The following is a 20,853-nucleotide window of genomic DNA, read 5'->3' as shown; positions in this document are numbered from 1 at the left end:
TTACCAGGCAGACGTGGTAGATCTCTTCCTGGGTACCTCTGAAGTTGTGGAAATGGTGGCCAGCAACCCTGGGACATGGCTGATTCACTGCCATGTTACTGTCTTGTATCAAAGAGAACATTTAAGCATTATCACCACCACCACCACTGAGATTGGGAAAGCAATCTCCAGAGACTTTAGAGAAGGCAATGTGAGAATGCTGGGCATGCAGATCCCTGTAAAGGATATCAAGATGCTAGATTCTGTTTTAATTGCCATGGATGTCATTATCCTGCTCATCACTCTGGTTCTTGGTGGTATGGTCTGGTACCAACACAAAAAACAAAAACATGGAGCAACAGGTCATCCTGGATGACAGCTTTAAGCTTCTGTCCCTCAAGAACTAACAGCTGAATCTGGGCACTGCACATCTGTAATGCTCTCTCAGCAGGCCATGGACTAGCAACTGACCCCACTATAAAGGGGCATGGATGGTACACAGGCACAGGAGGGAATCAAACTTGTCTGGGTATTTTTCCCCCCACTTATTTATTTACATAGAAATAATATGCTTCCTCTTTTTCTTTAAGTTTCTCTGCTCCACTTGGGAACCTGGGGCTAGGTGAGTCTCCTAGTATTACATACCACAAATTTCAATGGCTAGATTTTATCACTCACTGACACTTGGAAGATCTGGAAATTCCTAAAAACTGATCCCTCTCACAAAGTACATACCAAGAATAAAATACACTGAATAGGTTTTTACTTCTTTCCAGGACCTCGCCTAATTCACCATGAACCAAGGCTAAGTGAGCTATGAATATAATCTACATCTAAACTAAGGACTAAGCATGGGCATGATGGGAGCATATCTCAACATGATAAAGGCCATACATCATACTCAATGGGCATTTCCCCTAAGAACAGGAACAAGACAGGGATGTGTGTTTTCACCACTCTTATTCAACATCAGAGGCCTGGTGCAGTCTGGGACCCTGTGGGGGATGTCTACCTGCCGGCATAGGCCTACTCCCCGGGAGCCGGGCCTAAGCTGGCAGTCAGACATCCCTCTGGCAGCTGGGAGTCCTCGGGGGATGTCCACCTGCCAGCTTAGGCCCGCAGTAGGCCTAAGACATAGTCAGACATCCTTAGCACTACCGCGAATACGGGAGAGGCTCCTGCCACCGCTGCTGTACTCCCCCCCAGTCGTCAGTCCGGCTTGTGGTTGATCAAAGTTCCCACTGTGGGAGCGCAATGACCACCAGGGGGCAGCTCCTGCACTGAGCGTCTGCCCCCTGGTGGTTAATGTGCATCATAGCAACCGGTCATTCTGCAGTTAGGTTCAATTTGCATATTACCCTTTTATTATATAGGACTAGAGGCCCGGTGCACACAAATTTGTGCACTCGGGGGGGCGGAGGGGGGTCCCTCAGCCCGGCCTGTGCCCTCTCGCAGTCTGGGACCCCTCGGGAGATAACGACCTGCTGGCTTAGGCCCGCTCCCGGGTGGCAGAGGGCAGGCCCAATCCCTAGGTGCAGCCCCTGGTCGGGCTAAGAGCAGGGCCGACAGGGGAGTTGGGGCGCCGCCCCCTGTCATGCACAGAGCAGGGTGGATCGGGAGGTTGCGATGCCACCCTCAGTCACGCTCAGGGTAGGGCCGATCAGGGGGTTGGGGCACCGCACCCTGTCACACTCAAGGCAGGGTTGATGGGGAGGTTGCGGCGCCACCCCCTGTCACGCACAGAGCAGGGCCCATCAGGGGGTTGGGGAGCTCCCCCCTGTCACGCACAGAGCAGGGCCCATCAGGGGGTTGAGGAGCTCCCCCCTGTCACTCACAGAGTAGGGCCGATAGGGGAGTTGGGGCACCGCCCCCTATCACACACAAAGCAAGGCGGATGAGGGGGTTGGGGCGCTGCCCTCTATCACCCACAGAGCAGGGCCGATCAGGGGGTTGGGGCGCCGCCACTCTCACACTCAGGGCAGGGCCGATGGGGAGGTTATGGCTCTACCCCATCACACACAGAGCAGGGCCCGTGGGGTGGGGGTTGGAGCGCCGCCACTCTCACACTCAGGGCAGGGCCGATGGGGAGGTTATGGCTCTACCCCGTCACACACAGAGCAGGGCCTGTGGGGTGGGGGGTTGGGGCGCCGCACCCTGTCACACACAGAGCTGCAGGGCAATCATGGGGTTGGGGAGCTCCCCCTATCAGGCACAGAGCAGGGCTGATCAGGGGGTTGGGGCGCCTTCCCCTGTCATGAACAGAGCAGGGCGGATAGGGAGGTTGTGGCCCCGTCCCCTGTCACACACAGAGCTACAGGGCAATCAGGGAGTTTGGGTGCTGCCCCCTGTCACACTGATCCCGGTGCCGGGAGGCCTCTCAGCTCAGCTGATCCCGGTGCTGGGAGGCATATTACCCTTTTACTATATAGGATAGAGGCTTGGTGCACGGGTGTGGGCCAGCTGGTTTGCCCTGAAGGGTATCCTGGATCAGGGTGGGGGTCCCCACTGGGGTGCCTGGCCAGTCTGGGTGAGGGGCTGAGGGCTGTTTTCAGGCTGGCGGGTGACTGAAGCTCCCAACCGCTCCTTTTTTTCTTTTTCTTTTTTTTTTATTCTGGGCCAGCTTTAGCTTTGAGGCTTGGCTCCAGCTCTTAGGCCTCCACTGCTGAAAGCAGGTTTCTGGCCTTTGTTTACCTTCTGTATTTGAAACAATGTTGTGATCCTGCTGGCTGAAGCCCGACAAACTAAAGCAGGTTTCTGGGGTTTTGTTTAGCTTCTATACCTGTAACATAGTTGCTTAGAGTTGCAGCTCAGAGGCCTGCAGCGGCCGGCGGGGAACGTTGGAGTCCTCCGTCACTGAAGCAAGCAAGCCTCATGTTCACTTTAAGCTGCCTGGCTGCCAGCCGCCATCTTGGCTGGCAGTTAATTTGCATATTGCCCTGATTAGCCAATGGGAAGGGTAGTGGTCGTACGCTAATTACCATGTTTCTCTTTTATTAGATAGGACTAGGGGCCCGGTGCATGAAGATTCGTGCACAGGGGGTGGGTCCCTCAGCCCGACCTGCACCCTCCCCAATCTGGGAGCCCTCTCCAATCCAGGAGTTTCTGTCTGTCTTTGCAATCATATGAGTAAATTGTCTGAGATCCCCAACCCAGTTTGGTTGGTTGCTCACAGAATAATAGAGGCATTTTTTCTTTGCTTCATTGGTGGAGATTTCCTGGAAGTTTTAGGATTTATCTTCCCTTTAATTTTTCCTAGACACTCTGATCTTACTTATGTCTCTCACCTTTGCTTTCCCTCCACCCCCGACCGCAACAGTAACTTGCTCCAGGCTCACTTTGCTCTAGTGCTAGGACAGTGACAACGAACCTTTTGAGCTTGGCGTGTCAGCGTTTTGAAAAACCCTAACTTAACTCTGGTGCCGTGTCACATGTAGAAACTATTTGATATTTGCAAGCATAGTGAAACAAAGATTTATATTTTTGATATTTATTTTATATATTAAATGCCATTTAACAAAGAAAAATCAACCAAAAAATGAGTTCGCGTGTCACCTCTGACACGCGTGTCATAGGTTTGCCATCACTGGTTTAGGAGATATGTCTGCCACCAGAACTACAATTCCTGGTGCTCCTGAACTCTGGGCTTCTGCTTCCGGTCCTGGGGCTGCCATCAGAACTACTATTCCCAGAATTCCTGGTGCTGCCCATCCTGGGAGCGACCGAGGGAGCCACGGCCCCCCAAGGGAGCGACCAAAGGAGTCACATCCCCCCAAGCTGCCAGCTCTCCCGCTTCTGCTCTCCACCAGGCATCTGTGTATGCAAATTAACCCGCCAGCTTTGTCGGGTTAATTTGCATATTCACTCCTGATTGGCTGGTAGCATAGTGAAGGGATGGTCAATTTACATGTTTCTCTTTTATTATATAGGAGGATACCACTGGATGTCCTAGCCACAGCGATCAGGCAAAAATAAATAAAAGGTATCCAAATTGGAAAACCAGAAGAATATACCATATTCATGGATTGGTAGAATCAACATTATTAAAATGTCCATACTACCCAAGGCAATCTACAGATTCAATGCAATCCCTATTAAAATACCAATGTCATATTTCACAGAGCTATAACAAATACTCCAAAAATTTATATGGAATCAAAAAAGACCCCGAATAGCTGCAGCAATTTTGAGAAAGAAAAACAAAGTTGGAGGAATCACAATATCAGATTTCAAGTTATACTACAAAGCCACTGTAATAAAAACAGCCTGATGCTGGCACAAGAAAAGGCACATAAGTCAATGGAACAGAACAGAGAACCCAGAAATCAACCCAAGCCATTATGCTCAATTAACACATTGTATGCGGGAAACGTGTTTACACGTTTTACTATTTATACATTCTACCAGTGTAGTAGAGCACGGGACACGTATTAATACGTTTTTTATAGACTAGCGGTAGAATGCGGGTAACGTATAAATACCTAAACTAAAGTTATCGTAATTTTACTGAACGTTACCATTTGCGCAAAAAATTAGCAAAAATGGCCCACGCCACCTGTTAGCGCGTGATAAAAACAACCCGCAAAAAATGTGTTAATATTTGACAAAGGAGGCAAGAGCATACAATGGAGTCAAGACAGTCTCTTCAATAAATGGTGTTGGGAAAATTGGACAGATACATACAAAAAAATGAAACTAGACCACTAACTTACACCACACACAAGAGTAAACTCAAAATGGATAAAAGACTTAAATGTAAGTCATGAAACCATAAAAATCCTAGAAAAAACCATAGGCAGCAAAATCTTAGGCATCTCTCATAGCAATATGTTTACTGATACATCTCCTAACGCAAAGGAAACAAAGGAGAAAATAAACAAATGGGAGTCATCAAAATAAAAAGCTTCTGCACAGCAAAATAAACCATCAACAAAATGACAAGAGAGCCCACTGGGAGAACATATTTGGCAATGATATCCTATCTAATAAAGAGGGAAATGTAAATTGACCATCACACCATCACAAAGCTGGCGGTGCTTATAGCCACAAGATGGCGGCACCCAGTCTCCTCAGCCCTGCTGGAGTCTCCCAGTCCTTTCAGCCCAGTCGGGGAGGGAAGGGGGGGCGGCAGGCCCACAGTGTGGCTGGACCCGCACTCAGCCCCCCAGCTGCCCAGGGACAGCCTGAGGCTCAGGCAAGCCTCGGATGTTGGCTGCCCAGCCATTCAGGGCCATCTGAGGCTCAGGCAACCAGGACCAGCCGAGGCTTGCGCTGCTGGCAGTGGCAGCAGCAAAGGTGTGATGGGGGCATCGTCTTCCCGACCAAGGGGTCGCCTCCCGCCCCTGAGGGCTCCCGGACTGTGAGGGGGGCAGGCTGGGCTGAGGAAACCCCCTCCATGGCAGGGGACCTGAGGCTGCACCCCCTCCTCCCAGTGGGGCTTGATGGCGGACCTCAGGCCATGCCCCCCGCCCTGGCGCCAGGCCAGGGGACCTGAGGCTGCACCTCCTGCCCAGCACTGGGCTGGGGGACCTGAGGCTGTGCCCCTCACCTGGCAGGGCTTGATGGGGGTGGGGCTGGCCGGGTCTGGATCTCACTCAATGGGGGTGGGACTGGCCGGGTCTGGGTCTCGCATGATTTCAAGGTGCACATGGGTGGGCGGGGACTTGACTCTGGGTCACACAGTGTGCCTCAGACTCTGATAAGAGGAAGATTTTCATATACATTTTACTAATTTTCTTTCATCTCTGACACTTCTATTATAGAGAAAATGCAAATAACAATATTAAAATATTTCCTCTAATTAATTCCCTTTTAACGTGCACGAATTTTGTGCACTGAGCCACTAGTGTGTGTGTGTACACACATACACACACACACACATTACCCTAATATACAAATAGACCAAAGGCAGAACCACCATTTGCTATGACGAGTGCTGACCACCAGGGGGTGTGCACAGAACATGGCGGGTGTTGGCTGCAGCGGGATGGTGGAACAGTGAGCGGGAGTACCAGACCAAGACAGGGCACCAGTCGCTGTCATCAGGGCAAGCCTCTGGTGGGTACTGAAAATTCTTTGCTCTCGCACACCGCGGTCCCGCCCAGCGCTCGCACCTGCTGTGAGATAACAAGTGTGTGTGTTTTTTAAGCTGCTAAGTTTGTGGTAATTTTTAAAAAAATATATTTTATTCCACCAGAGCCGTGGTTTCCAGCAGACAGGCATCTGGAGACCATCACAGGCAGCCCCTCGGAGTCGCTGTGAGACCCCACTCGGTGCAATATTGTACAGACAGGGGCGCACTGCCCCACAGGAGAAATTCTGAATTCACTTTTCCTAAATAACTGCCAATAGACACTGTAGCACAATTTCAACGCCAGGGCCCCTTAGGGTGTGTCAGAGCCCTGTGCACACGCTGCAAACGCACTGCCAGAAGGCACATTTCCAGCAGGCAGGCATCTGGAGCCCACCATCCCATAGGCAGATCTGGGGAGCCACGGCAAGCCTCACTGAGTGTGATATTGTGCAAATGGGGGAGCAATGCCTCGCAGCAGAAATTCTGAATTCATTCTCCTGAATAACTGCCAATAGACGCTGTCACATAACTTCAGCCCCAGGGCCCCTCAGCGTACCTTGGAGATCCACACCGCAAATGCACTACAGGTACCCGTGAGCCGCCACTGGGAGCGTGTGTATCCATCCACAGGCACAGCAGCAAAAACTGAGTCTTCCCACTCTACAGCTGCAAAACTCTGGACACTAGTCATGCTTTTCCAGTGCTCAGGCCTCCTGAGCCCACCGGGTCACAGGCGTGTTCTTATTCTAACAAGGGTGCACTATCCCAACAACAGAAATTCTGAATATCCTCATCCTGGATACCTGCCCACAGACGCCTCGATCGCTTAGCTTCAACAGGGCCCTTCAGAGTGCTCTAGGGTGCCACACTGGCAAGCACACCGTGGGTGCCCCTGTGAGCTACCACTGGGAGCGTGGGTATACAACCACAGGCCCAGCAGCAAAAACTGAGTCTTCCCACTCTACAGCTACAGAACTCTGGACACCACAGTTGTGCCTTTCCAAGTGTGCAGGCTGCCTGAGCCCTACCACCCTGACAGACAGCTCCTGGGTACCTCCAAGAGCCCCTGCTGGGCACGGGCGATTTTAGCCAAGGACCCAAGGCAGCAAAAATTGGAACATATCCCTCCCCAGCTGCTGACATCTGGACACCGCGGTTGCACCTTACCAGCTCACAGGCCTACATCAAGAAAACCCAAACAACTCAAGTAGGGAGCTACACTAGATTACAAAACTCAGGAGATCCGAGAGATCACACAAGCAGCACCCTCCTCAAAAGAACTGGGGTAGCAAAACAGTCAGATCTAGGACACAGAAACAATTAAAACATTAGAGCAAAACATGGGGAGACAAAAAAGCAACCCTCAAAGGAAAGAAAAAAAGGAATCACTAGAGAGGGAGTTAAATGAAACCGAGGCAAGTAACTTCTCAGAGACAGAATTCAGAGTAATGGTTATAAGAATGCTCAAACGGCTGGATGACAAATACATGCAACTCAATGACAAATACACACAACTCAATGAGAATTATAAGGAGCTGAATGAGAATGTCACCAATATGAAAAGGAATCAAGAGGAAATGAAGAACAACATAGCTGCAAGAAAGAACACATTGGAAGGCTTGAACAGTAGACTAGAAGAGGCTGAGGACTGCATCAGCGAGCTAGAAGACAAGGTAGGAAAAAACACACAAACACAGCAGCAACTGGAAAGAAAAATTAAAAAGCAAGAGGAGAGCCTAAGGGAGCTTTGGGACAACACAAAACGAAACAACATCTGCATAATAGGGGTACCAGAAGGAGAGGAAGAGAAGCAAGGAATACAAAACCTGTTCGGAGAAATAATGACAGAAAATTTCCCCGATATTGGCAAGAAAAGAACCATGCAAATCCAAGAAGCACAGACAGTCCCAAACAAGATAAACCCAAAAAGACCAACACCAAGTTACACCATAATTAAATTGGCAAACATCGACAACAAAGTACGAATCTTAAAAGCTGCCAGAGAGAGTCAGAAAGTTACATACAAGGGATCTCCCATTAGAATATCAACGGATCTCTCAACAGAAACACACCAAGCTAGAAGGGAATGGAATGAAATATACAAAGTGATGCAAACCAAGGGACTGAATCCCAGAATACTATACCCAGCAAGGCTATCATTCAAAATTGAAGGTGGAATCAGGAGCTTCACAAAAAAGGACTAAGAGAGTTTATTACCACCAAGCCAGCAATGCAAGAAATGCTAAAGGGAATCCTGTAAAAAGAAGAAATGGAAAGGCAAGAAGAAACACAAATATTAAGAATAAAAATGATGACAAACAAGTACTTACCAATAATAACATTAAACGTAAATGGGTTAAATGCCCCAATCAAAAGACATAGGGTAGCTGAATGGATAAGAAAACATGACGCATATATCTGCTGTCTACAAGACACCCACCTGAGAACAAAGGATTCACAAAGACTGATAGTGAAGGGATGGAAAAAATTTTTTCAGGCAAATGGAAATGAGAAAAAAGCTGGGGTTGCGATACTTATATCTGACAAAACAGACCTCAAAGTAAAGGCCATAACAAGAGATAAGGAAGGCCACTACATACTAAAGGGAGCAATCCAACAAGAAGATATCTCTTGTAAATATATATGCACCCAATACAGGAGCACCCAAATACATAAAACAACTTCTGGAAGATATCAAGGGAGAGATTGATAGTAATACGGTCATAGTAGGGGACTTTAATACCCCACTGACATCACTAGATAAATCCTCTAAACAAAAAATCAGTAAGGAAACAGCAATCCTAAATGACTCACCAGATAAGATGGACGTAGTTGACGACATCAGAATATTTCACCCCAAAGTAACAGAATATACATTCTTCTCCAGTGCACACGGGACATTTTCAAAGATAAACCACATATTAGGACATAGGCAAAGTCTCTTCAAATTCAAGAGGACAGAAATCATAACAAGTATCTTCTCAGATCACAGTGGCATAAAACTAGAAATCAACTACAATAAAAACAATGGAAAAAAATAAAACACTTGGAGGCTAAATAGCATGCTATTAAACAATGACTGGGTTACCAAAGAGATCAAAGAAGAAATAAAAAGCATCCTGGAAACAAATGACAATGAAAACACTCCAATGACAACAATCCAAAATCTATGCGACACAGTGAAAGCAGTCTTGCGAGGGGAAGTTCATAGCTCTACAGGTCTACCTCAAAAAACAAGAAAAAATGGTAATAAATTACCTGACCCCGCAACTTAAAGAATTAGAAAGAGAGCAACAAAAAAAGCCCACAGTAGCCAGAAGGAAGGATATAATAAAGATCAGAGCAGAAATAAATGACATAGAGACCCAAAAAAAAAAAAAACAATACAAAAGATCAATAAACCAAAAGCTGGTTCTTTGAAAGGATAAACAAGATTGATGAACCTCTAGCCAGACTCACCAAGAAACAAAGAGAGAGAACCCAAATAAACAAAATCAGAAATGAAAGAGGTGAAGTAACAACTGATCCCACTGATATACAAAGGACTGTAAAAAAATACTACGAACACCTCTACTCCAACAAACTGGACAACCTCGATGAAACAGACACATTCCTAGAAAAATACAAGCTTCCAAAACTCAACCAGGAAGAATCAAAAAACCTGAATAGGCCGATAACTACTGATGAAATTGAAACAGTAATCAAAATGCTTCCAGCAAACAAAAGCCCTGGACCAGATGGCTTCACAGGGGAGTTTAACCAAACATTCAAAGAACTAAAACCAATCCTTCTCAGACTATTCCAAAAAATTCAAGAGGAAAGCACACTTCCAAGCTCTTTCTATGAAGCCAGCATTACCCTAATCCCAAAACCATATAAAGACACCACAAAAAAAGAGAATTACAAGCCAATATCCCTGATGAACATAGATGCTAAAATCCTCAACAAAATTTTAGCAAGCCGGATCCAGCATTACATTAGAAAGATCATACACCATGACCAAGTGGGATTTATTCCAGGGATGCAAGGCTGGTACAATACCTGCAAATCAATAAACGTGATACACCATATAAACAAACTGAGACAAAAATCACATAATCATATCAATTGATGCAGAAAAGGCAGTTGACAAAGTCCAACACCCTTTTCTGATAAAAACGCTCAGCAAAGTGGGAATAGAAGGATCATACCTCAACATAATAAGAGCCTTATATGAAAAACCTACAGGCAACATCATACTCAATGGGCAAAAACTAAAACCATTTCCCTTAAGAACAGGAACAAGACAGGGATGTCCCCTTTCACCACTCCTATTCAACATAGTACCGGAAGTGCTAGCCAATGCAATCAGACAAGAAGAAGAAATAAAAGGTATCCAAATTGGTAAAGAAGAAGTAAAATTGTCCCTATTCGCAGATGACATGATACTATACATAGAAAACCCTAAAGACTCCATCAAAAAATTACTAGAATAAATGAATTCGGCAATGTAGCAGGATACAAAATTAATGCCAAAAATCTATGGCATTTCTTTACACCAATAGTGAACTTACAGAAAGTGAGACTAAAAAATCAATCCCATTTACCCCTGCACAAAAAAAAAAATCGAGATACCTAGGAATAAACTTAACTAAAGAGGTAAAAGACCTATATGCTGAAAACTACAGGACGTTGAAAAAAGAGATAGAAGACATAAACAGATGGAAGAACATACCATGTTCATGGATTGGTAGAATCAACATCAATAAAATGTCCATACTACCCAAAGCAATCTATAAATTCAACGCACTACCCATTAAAATACCAACGGCATATTTCACAGACCTAGAACAAACTCTCCAAAAATTCATCTGGAATAAAAAAAGACCCTGAATAGCTGCAGCGATCCTGAGAAAGAAGAACGAAGTAGGAGGGATCTCAATACCAGATATCAAACTGTATTACAGAGCCACTGTTCTCAAAACTGCCTGGTACTGGCACAAGAACAGACATATATATCAATGGAATAGAATAGAGAACCCCAAAATTGACCTGAACCAATATACTCAATATTTGACAAAGGAGGCAAGAACATACAATGGAATCAAGACACTCTCTTTAATAAATGGTGTTGGGAAAATTGGACAGATACATGCAAAAAAATGAAACTAGACCACCAACTTATACCTTACACAAAAATAAACTCAAAATGGATAAATATATATGACGGGAAACCATAAAAATACTAGAGGAATCCAAAGGCAACAAAATCTCAGACATATGCCGAAGCAATTTCTTCACTGATACAGCCCCTAGGGCATTGGAAACTAAAGAGAAAATAAACAAATGGGACTACATCAAAATAAAAAGCTTTTGTACAGCAAAAGAAACCATCAACAAAACAAGAACCCCCACTGCATGGGAGAACATATTTGCCAATGTTATCTCTGATAAGGGTTTAATCTACAACATTTACAGGGAACTCTTACAACTTAACAAACGGAAGATAAACAATCCAATCAAAAAAGGGCAAAGGACCTAAATAGACACTTTTCAAAAGAGGACATTCAGAAAGCCAATAGACATATGAAAACATGCTCAAAGTCACTAATCATCCGAGAGATGCAAATCAAAACAACAATGCAGTATCATCTCACACCTGTCAGAATGGCTATCATCAACAAATCAACAAACAAGTGCTGGAGAGGATGCGGAGAGAAAGGAACCCTCCTGCACTGCTGGTGGGAATGCAGACTTGTGCAGCCACTATGGAAGACAGTATGGAGTTTCCTCAAAAAATTAAAAATGGAACTCCCATTTGACCCAGTGATCCCACTTCTAGGAATATATCCCAAGAAACTAGAAACACCAATCAGAAAGGATATATGCATCCCTATGTTCATAGCAGCACAATTTACCATAGCTAAGATTTGGAAACAGCCTAAGTGCCCATCAACAGATGAGTGGAGTAGAAAACTGTGGTACATCTACACAATGGAATACTATGCTGCTGTAAAAAAGAAGGAACTCTTACCATTTGCCACAGCATGGATGGAACTGGAGAGCATTATGCTAAGTGAAATAAGCCAGTCAGAGAAGGATAAATACCACATGATCTCACTCATTTGTGGAATATAATGAACAACATAAACTGATGAACCAAGACTGATCCAGAGACGGAGAGGCATTGATTGGACTGTCGGGCCTTGAAGGGAAGGCAGGGGAGGGTGGGGGTAAGGGGAAGAGATCAACCAAAGGACTTATAAGCAAGCATATAGGCCTAACCAATGGACACGGACAACAGGGGGATGAGGGCATGAACGGGGGGATAAGGGGTAACATGGGGATAAGGACACATATGTAATATCTCAATCAATAAAAAATATATTAATTAAAAAAAATAAAAATATATTTTATTGATTTTTACAGAGGGGAAGAGAGAGGGATAGAGAGTTAGAAACATCGATGAGAGAGAAACATTGATCAGCTGCCTCCTGCACACCCACTACAGGGGATGTGCCTGCAACCAAGGTACATGCCCTTGACCGGAACCGAACCTAGGACCCTTCAGTCCGCAGGCTGACACTCCATCCACTGAGCCAAACCAGGTAGGGCAGTTTGTGGTAATTTTTATGCAGCATAGAAAACTAATACAATAGTTTTAATTGTTTATATTAAAAGGTTTAAAATCAAAGACTTAAGTTTCCACGGTAAGAAACTAGAAAAGGGCAAAGGTAAACCCAGATTAGAAAAAAAAGAAACAGCAAAGACCAGAAATCAAAGAAATAGACAAAAGAGAACGTCAGAAAACAAATAATAAAATGAAATAAATAATAAATAATAAAATAAGTAAACTTTAATCATGTCAACAACTGCATTAAATGTTAATGGACAAAATACTCCAATAAAAAGTAGAAATTGCCAGAATGGATAAACTACACAAACAAACCAACAAAATTATAAACGCTTTGGTATGCTAAAAAATGGTCCCTAAGTGATATCCATGTCCTAATCCCTAGAACCTATGAATATTACCTTTTATGGCTTAAAAAAAAAAGGATCTTTGCAGATGTGATTAACTCAAGGACCTTGAGAGGGTAAGGTTATCCTGATGGGTTCAAAATGCAATCATACCACATATATGAGAGAACCAGAGGGAGATTTTACACACAGAGAATGAAAAGGTGATGTGAAGAGGCAGCAGAGTAAGATTTGACAATGATGCTGGTCTATGAGATTGAAGTGATAAAGCCATAAGCCAAAGAATGCTGGGAGCCTCTAGAAGTGGACGAAGTGAAGAATACATTCTCCCTAAAAGCCTCCAGAGAGAGCACAGCCCTGCATGACACTTTGATTTTGATCCAGTGATACTAATTTTGGACTTCTGGTTTCCAGAACTGTCAGAAAATACATTTCTGTTGTTTAAGCCACCAAGTTTGTGGAAATTTGTTACAATAGCCAGAGGAAACTAATATAAATCTCTAGCTAGAATAATCAAGGAAGTGAGAACACAAATCATCAGTATCAGGACTAAAGGAGGGATTATCACTATCGATATTACAGAGGTAAGGAACAATCACTTCAATACAGATGATTCTTATATCTAGGTCACTATCCTTAATATTGCCTAACTGTCTATTGTTTGCTTTTATTACCCAATTGTTCAGAACACAATTTTGGCCTAAAAAACATTCCATCTATGGCCACAGAGAGCTATTAGTTTGTCATACTTACCAACTCTCTTCTTACATTACCCTTTATGTTTATAGATCCTGATTCTTCCCACACTCACGTCTTTGTTTCTTTATGCCCTGCCTGGATTGCCTTCTCACTCTTATGTCCACCTAGCCAAAGCTTGCCCTTCCCCTTTAAGCCCCTGCCATTTCCCATGAACACTTTCTCTGGATTCCGATAGAATTTCCTATTTCACCACTAAGTTTAGCATTTGAAAATGTGTATTTCTACCTTCACATCCAGACTGGAGGGTCAAAGAAAGCAGGAACCAAGAAACTTTAAAATTAAATTTGCAACCAGAAGATACTAAGCAAAAGCCAACTTACTGAAGTTGGCTTGGAATGCATGGTTTTCTAGAAAGATTCAAATTAACTAAAAGTCAGATAAAATAAAATTAGGATTTAGTTTTTCTTAGGGGAAAAATATCTGTTAACACCTGCCCCTCATTCGCACATAGCAAAATCATCTAGGGCTGGCACATATTTTGCAGTTTTCAAATTCCCACCAATCCTTGTCATATCTCACCTAGCATGTTGCACTCATTTGTATTATTTATCTGGTCTGCTTACATACAAAATATAAAAGCCACAAAAGATAAAGCAACCCTCCACCACAGAATAACATCTTGTCCCACAAAATAAAAATTATTTACATATTAAAGAATGTTCAATAGAGAATGCACTTGTGAATTTGCCAGAATTCATTAAAGTGGTCCTCTTCCTCCCTCCCTCTATATAGGCTAGTGCTAACCAAAATAATCTTCTGTGATGACAATGTTCTATATTTACATTGTCCAATATAATAGCCATTAGCTACATATGGCTACTGAGTACCTGAAATGTGGCTAATGCAACTGAGGAACTGATTTTTGAAGTTCTTAAAGAATATCATTCCTACTTCTCTGAACTTCCCTTCACATCTTTCACTGCTTCCACCTCTTCAGCCAGCTCCTTAAATTGTTATTTCCCAGAATTCTGTCATTTCTCCCTATACCTGGGTGATTTTATCTTATCACTATTGTCATTTTTACCTCTGAACCTATACTTGCAAATCTCATGCCTATTTCACCCACAGGCATGTAAGACAGTAAACTCCTCTCTCTGCAAATGTGCTACTTTTCTTATAGGCCTTATCTCAATGGTATTACTAACCACTCAGTTTTCCAAGCTACAAACCTGGGTACCATCCTTGATTCTTCACCCATTCTCTCTCAGATGTCCACTTTTATATCTACTCAGAGTCTCCTCTTTATCCTTTCTTTCTCAATACCTCATTAAGATTTATATGGTTTAGTTAACAAGTTTCTGAACTTCCTGCCATCAGCCCCTTTCTACGGTAATTCTAATTCTAAACTCAACCCTCCTGCATTCTGACTTAATAATCCTTAATAATGATTTTTGCTAGCTATGTCCAAAACCCATGGGACAAAGACTAAACCCTAGCATGGTACCCAAATCTCTCTAAAATTTTGCTACAATCTATTTTTCCAGTTATCACTGTCTATGCTCCAGTCACACTGACCTATGCACTGGTCCCCCAAAAGCTCCTTATCTAATCTCCATCTAAATCAATTCATCTTCTCCGAGGAACCTTTCCTGGCTCTCCCTGGAAGTGTCACTTCCTTCAGTGCCTTACTTTATACTGTTATTTTAGTACTCACCATGTTATAAATTCCAATAAAATTTTGTACACTTGAATCCCCATTATAATGCTACTAACATAAAATATGTATTTTGTAATAATTTCCAAAAAAATAGAAAATGCCAGGTAAAGGACCTAGAGATAACTTAATAACCAAAGAATATCTTCTCAAGAAACAAATAATACTGCCCCCCACCCCCTTGCCCATAGCAGAGGTGAGAAGGAAGGCTACTTAAGAAAAAAACAGAATGGTTTATGGGCAGCATTGAAAAGGCGTATTTATTTTTTAAGGCCAGAATTCAAATGCTGGAAATAGTAATTATACACTTTATTTACATCATTAAAGATTTTATTTGGACAAAATTTCAGAAACTTGCAAAACTAGCAAACACTTTTACGGTAATCTTAGTAATCTGTTCTTGAATGCCCAAGACTATACAAGAAAATGATAACTAATAGCCCATTTCCCATTTAAAAAAATATATTTTATTGATTTTAGAGAGGAGTGGGATAGAAACATCCAACGGCTGCCTCCTGCATGCCCCCTACAGGGGGTTGAACCAGCAAGCTGAACATATGCCCTGACCATGAATGGAACCATGACTTGCTGGTTCATGGGCCAACGCTCAACTATTGAGCCACACTGGCTGGGTCCATTTCCCATTTTTTAAATGGGATAAATTATAATGAATTACACTCAACCGTTGAGTCCCCATTTGTTTAGATTGTAACTTAAATAATAGTAAAGTATGTACCTATATGTAAATATTTGGTTGAACCACACGAAACAGTCATCTTATAGGTAAAAAAATGATCAAAACCGACCTAACAGCAAACCATAAAGTTAGAATGCTTCCTTGATCACTAACAAAATGGTTAATGAATTGTTCTGTATAGAGACCTCTTTCCACAGTAATCTCTTACTCTGCTTCCTTCCCTACAAATTTCCCCAACACTTTCCCAACATTTCTGGGAATTATTTTTTGTGTAATACTGGGGGAAAACAGGAACTAGATATAAAAGGCACTCTGACTAAGTGTTCAGGACAAGCACACAATGCTAGACAATGGCTCACAGTAGGATGCTACCAATAGTGCAGATGCACATCCCCTTTATGGATGCTCATCAGCATCTACAGGTGATTTTGAAGTTCTGCCAATTATAGGAATGCACCTCAAGATTTTTCTCATAATTTTGTTTAAAGTGTTGTACTGAGTTTTGGGAAACAAATAATACCATCCCCTCCTCCATATAAACACGGGCTGGTGAAAAAATGAATTGAAAGATCCATACATTCTATGAAATTTGGTTATTAAAAGAATTGTTCTGGGGCAAGAGGTAGGTTGAGACTCTGCAGGCCATGTCCATGTTCAATTTCAATGCCACACGACTAGAAACTTTCTGTTAAGGTTTTTGGAAGTTGTTCATTCTGTCTTTCTCTAACCTTGTAACTTAAATATGAAGTGTGTTTCAAGTGCCTCCAAACATGACACTTTCAAACAGTGACCTACAAGCAGATGGAGTCACTAAAAATCTTGGCACTGGTGGGAAGGGGAATATGAAGTTTCAAAACATAGCAGTGTTTGATCTCATTACTTTTTTGTATGTAGTTATAATAGGTATGTATTTATGTATACATATAATAGGTATGTATTTATGTATGCATACATATATGCATATGTACACACTGACATTAAACTTCAAATCAGATTCAAGGAAGGCATGAGAAGTCTGGGTTGAGAAACACTATTTTAAAACAAGAGTATTTTTTTTAACAGCAAAAGAGGCAAACAAACAATTAGTGCTTCTGAGTCCATTTATTTGTAAACTCCTGATTCCATTTTTGTCACTTATTTCTTCCTGACAGCATCCTTCACAGAAACAATTATTGAGCACTTCCTATGTGACAGACACTGATATAAGTACTTTACATCTATCAACTCATTAAATCCTTACAGCCCCATAAGGTAGGTGAAATTATTATCTCTATTTTACATATGAAGAAAGTTCTCAAAGTTGGTGTGGAGCAAGGACTCGAACCCAGGAATCCTGGTTTCAATCTCTTTAGTCTATCTCTACCAGTCCATTTCTTTCCTGTCCTTTATCACTGTGCTCCTTAGAAGCATCCAGGCAGTGCTCACATCCACCTGGCAGGCAAATTCAAGTGACTGCTCCTCTCCTCTCCTCTCTTGCCAGACCTATGCAGCAAAAGATCAGCAAACAGAAGGGGGCTTTGAAAACAGCCAGGCTTATCTGCTCCACCTGGGCCTTAGTGGCCCAAAGATAACTTGGGGAATTCCTAAAATTAGATTTCAAAGGTAGGTGCTCTGTATATAGCTCTACAGATTTTCTACACACACGCACACACCTTGAATACATATGTCAAGAGAAAATTTTCCATAGTTACATAGGGTACAAATGACAATCAAAAATCTTTCTTGCACCAGCTGGTTTAGCTCAGTGGATAGAGCATTGGCCTTCGGACTGAAGGGTGCAGGGTTGGATTCTTGTCAAGGGCAGATGCCTGTGTTGTGGACTCAATCCCCACTACAGGGCGTGTAGGAGGCGCAGATCAATGATTCTCTCTCATCATTGTTGTTTCCTCTCTCTCCCTCTCCCTTCCTCTCTGAAGTCAATTAAAAAAAAAAAATCTTTCTCTCTGCCCCGGCCAGTGTGGCTCAGATGGTTAGAGTGTCGTCCGTACACCAAAAGGTGGCAGGTTCAATTCCGTCAAAGCGTGTGCAGAAGGCAACCAATTGATGTTTCTCTCTCACATTGATATTATCCTCTCCCCCCCGCCGCAATTCCTCTCTCTAAAATCAATTTTTAAAAAAATTTTTCTTCCTACTCCCTGGAAGCAAACACTGTCAACAGTTTGTTTATAATTATGGTTCATAGGCCGATGCCCAACCACTGGGCCATGTCATATTCACTTTTCCATTAATCTTTCCTTCCCTTGTCATTTTCCCACTTTTGTTTTATTATTTTTCCACTACCAATGTTAAAGTTTGCATTCTAAAATTTCTATACACTTTATCTTAGGCAGGTTCTAAAGTTTATACACTAATAAACAGCATTTATGACATTAAGATAATGTACATTTATTTCACTAGAGAACTAAGCATGCATGGACTATAAAAAAGGATATATTCCAGGTCTACAGAGCAACTAATCTAATACACCAAAAGAGAAAAACAGGCATCTAATAATCCTTACTGAGCACTTAATACTGTACAATTACTCTACATACATCACCTTATTTAATCCTCAAAACAACCACAAGGAATTATCAGCCCAATTTTGCAAAGAGAAACTAGACTAAAGTTGTATCATTTGGATGGCTAGTATGGAGCAGAGCAGGTATCTGAACCCAGGTTACCGCTCCAGGGCCTGAGCTCTTCACCACAATACTGCTTGCTCATACTAACTATTCTTTCACTTTCCTTTTCCTAGCAATGTCTAATTAGTGCCCTGAACAGCAATGGGAGCGTGTTATTTTACAAGGCAGAGTTTAAAATCATTCTACTAGATATTCTTGATCATATTTCTGTCTAGATATTGGTCATTATTGATCAAAATATTGATCATATTTTTCAATTGTGGATGAGTTAAAAGGGTTACTGAATTACCCAATATGATGTTGTTTTCTTGCTACATTATATTAAGTATGTAGCCATATAGTGGACTGGTTTCATTCCAAATTAACTTTATTTCTAAAATGTACAGGTGAAGAGAACCTCATTTATAGGCCAAGCCAACTCTTTCCTTATGCTTTCCAAACACAGGTTGTATTACTGTCCTTGCCAAGGCACTGAGGTGCTAAACTCACTCAAAAATAAAACCATTCTGGGCCACGTGTAAATCAGGATCTCTTGATATTAAATTCTCTATGTCAAGAGATTAAGGATCCGAATTAGAATCATAACCTAAACGCTGACACCACTTAGAGCCAATAAAATACATTGTAATACTGAACAACTGAGAACGAGTATAGTGTTCATTCCCACTAGAGTTGTTACAATTCAGAGCCAGCTTGTAAACTACAGCAGTCAAACAGATACGGCTTAAAAGGGGATGTTTCACCAGCAGCTCTACAACTGACAATCATCCTTTCTACCTACCAGCTTTCCAAAGATGTCCTGAACTCTGCAAATACCAGTAAGCTGGTATTTTTTTCTTTGTCTCCGTTTGTTTACATTATCTGGCACTGCCTTTAAGTTCAATATAAGAGAGGCTGTGGCATCTTTGTATCCCTTAAGCTAGCAGGATCTGGCACACAGGAGGCCCTGAAAGCCTGTGTGGAAACATCTACCTCAGGACAAGGAAGTGCATGCTGCAGACAAAGGAAAACGGAGCGGGAACGTTTTAATTGGGAGAAGTACAGACATCGAGTCCACCCAGGGCTAGGCCAAAATGTAACAAGTTCCTAGGCCTCCGGAAGTCGGGAGGCAGACGTTTGGGTCCTGCCTTCCTTACTCGTCACTGTGTCCAGGCAGGGCGGCCGCTCGCCCTCCACAGCAAGAGGCCTTCAGCCTTCCGGCCCCGGACCCCTGCCTCCAGTCTGGGGTGAGACCACGCCGGGACGTCCACCCAGCCTAGGCCCTTCTCCCGTCCCAACTCCGGCCACGCTTCAGCCCCGGACTAAACTCCGGGCCGCGCCATGACAGAGCATTTCGAGTGGCTCAAAGGCGGACCTGGTTCACTCACCTACTTGGTAGAGCCGGCCCTCGGGTGAAAAAATGGTAATGTGGCGGTCAAAGCCTGCGCTGGAACCGCGGGACATGTTGATGCAGCCACTACTTCAAGAACGGTCTCTGGGCCCGGTAGCTCCCTAACCAGGCGTACAAGCCCCTCCGGAAGTCGCAGCGACTGCTTCCGGTGCATCGGCCGGATTCATCCGCTCTTGCGCGCCGAACTCACGACTCCTGCGTCGGTTCGCGCGCGGAGGGAGCTCCGCCCCCCACCCCTGGTGGGGGTGGGGAAAGGGACGTAGGGGCTCGGCGTGCGCTTGCGTCGGGGTCGGGTCTGCGCAGGCTCAGGATTGCCCGGTGGAACGCGGTGGTTGTGGTTTAGAGCTGTCATCTGGAAAATGAATTGACTGTAACAAGAACGAAAAAACTTTCTGGGGTCCAGGGTAGTGATTTGCCATTCACTGTGACCTAAATGAATCGTGTATTCCACAATCTCGCGTTAGTTTTGGGCCCTGTATAACCAGCCTGCGTCTAGATTGCTGGCGTCATTTCTAACCTATTCTTTAAATAAAATAAAATAAAAAAATATATGTTGATTTCAGAGAGGAAGCGAGAGAGAGAGAAAAACAACCATCAATGATGAGAAGGAATCATTAATCGGCTGCCTCCTGCACGCCCCACACTGGGACTCGAACCCACAACCCTTTCTAACCTATTCTTTACCCACCCACTTTCCTTCATGCTGTGGGGAGAAATGGA

At 43.4% G+C, this 20,853-nt stretch overlaps 1 protein-coding gene across 1 annotated transcript in view; it reads right to left on the bottom strand.

Moving 5' to 3' along the window:
- The window catches only part of PSMA6 (proteasome 20S subunit alpha 6), a 31,693-nt gene extending 11,179 nt beyond the window's left edge, over positions 1–20,514 (bottom strand). The window contains exon 1 of the mRNA XM_081090210.1: positions 20,111–20,514. Coding sequence (XP_080946336.1) covers positions 20,111–20,186 — 76 coding nt within the window. The 5' untranslated portion in view covers positions 20,187–20,514. The remainder of the gene's footprint in view (positions 1–20,110) is intronic.
- Positions 20,515–20,853: the final 339 nt, after the last annotated feature.

This window comes from Myotis nattereri (genome assembly GCF_964212035.1).
Source record: "Myotis nattereri genome assembly, chromosome: 1".
NCBI lineage: Eukaryota > Metazoa > Chordata > Mammalia > Chiroptera > Vespertilionidae > Myotis > Myotis nattereri.
The sequence above is the reverse complement of the archived record's forward strand: the minus strand, read 5'-3'. Positions and strand labels throughout refer to the sequence as shown.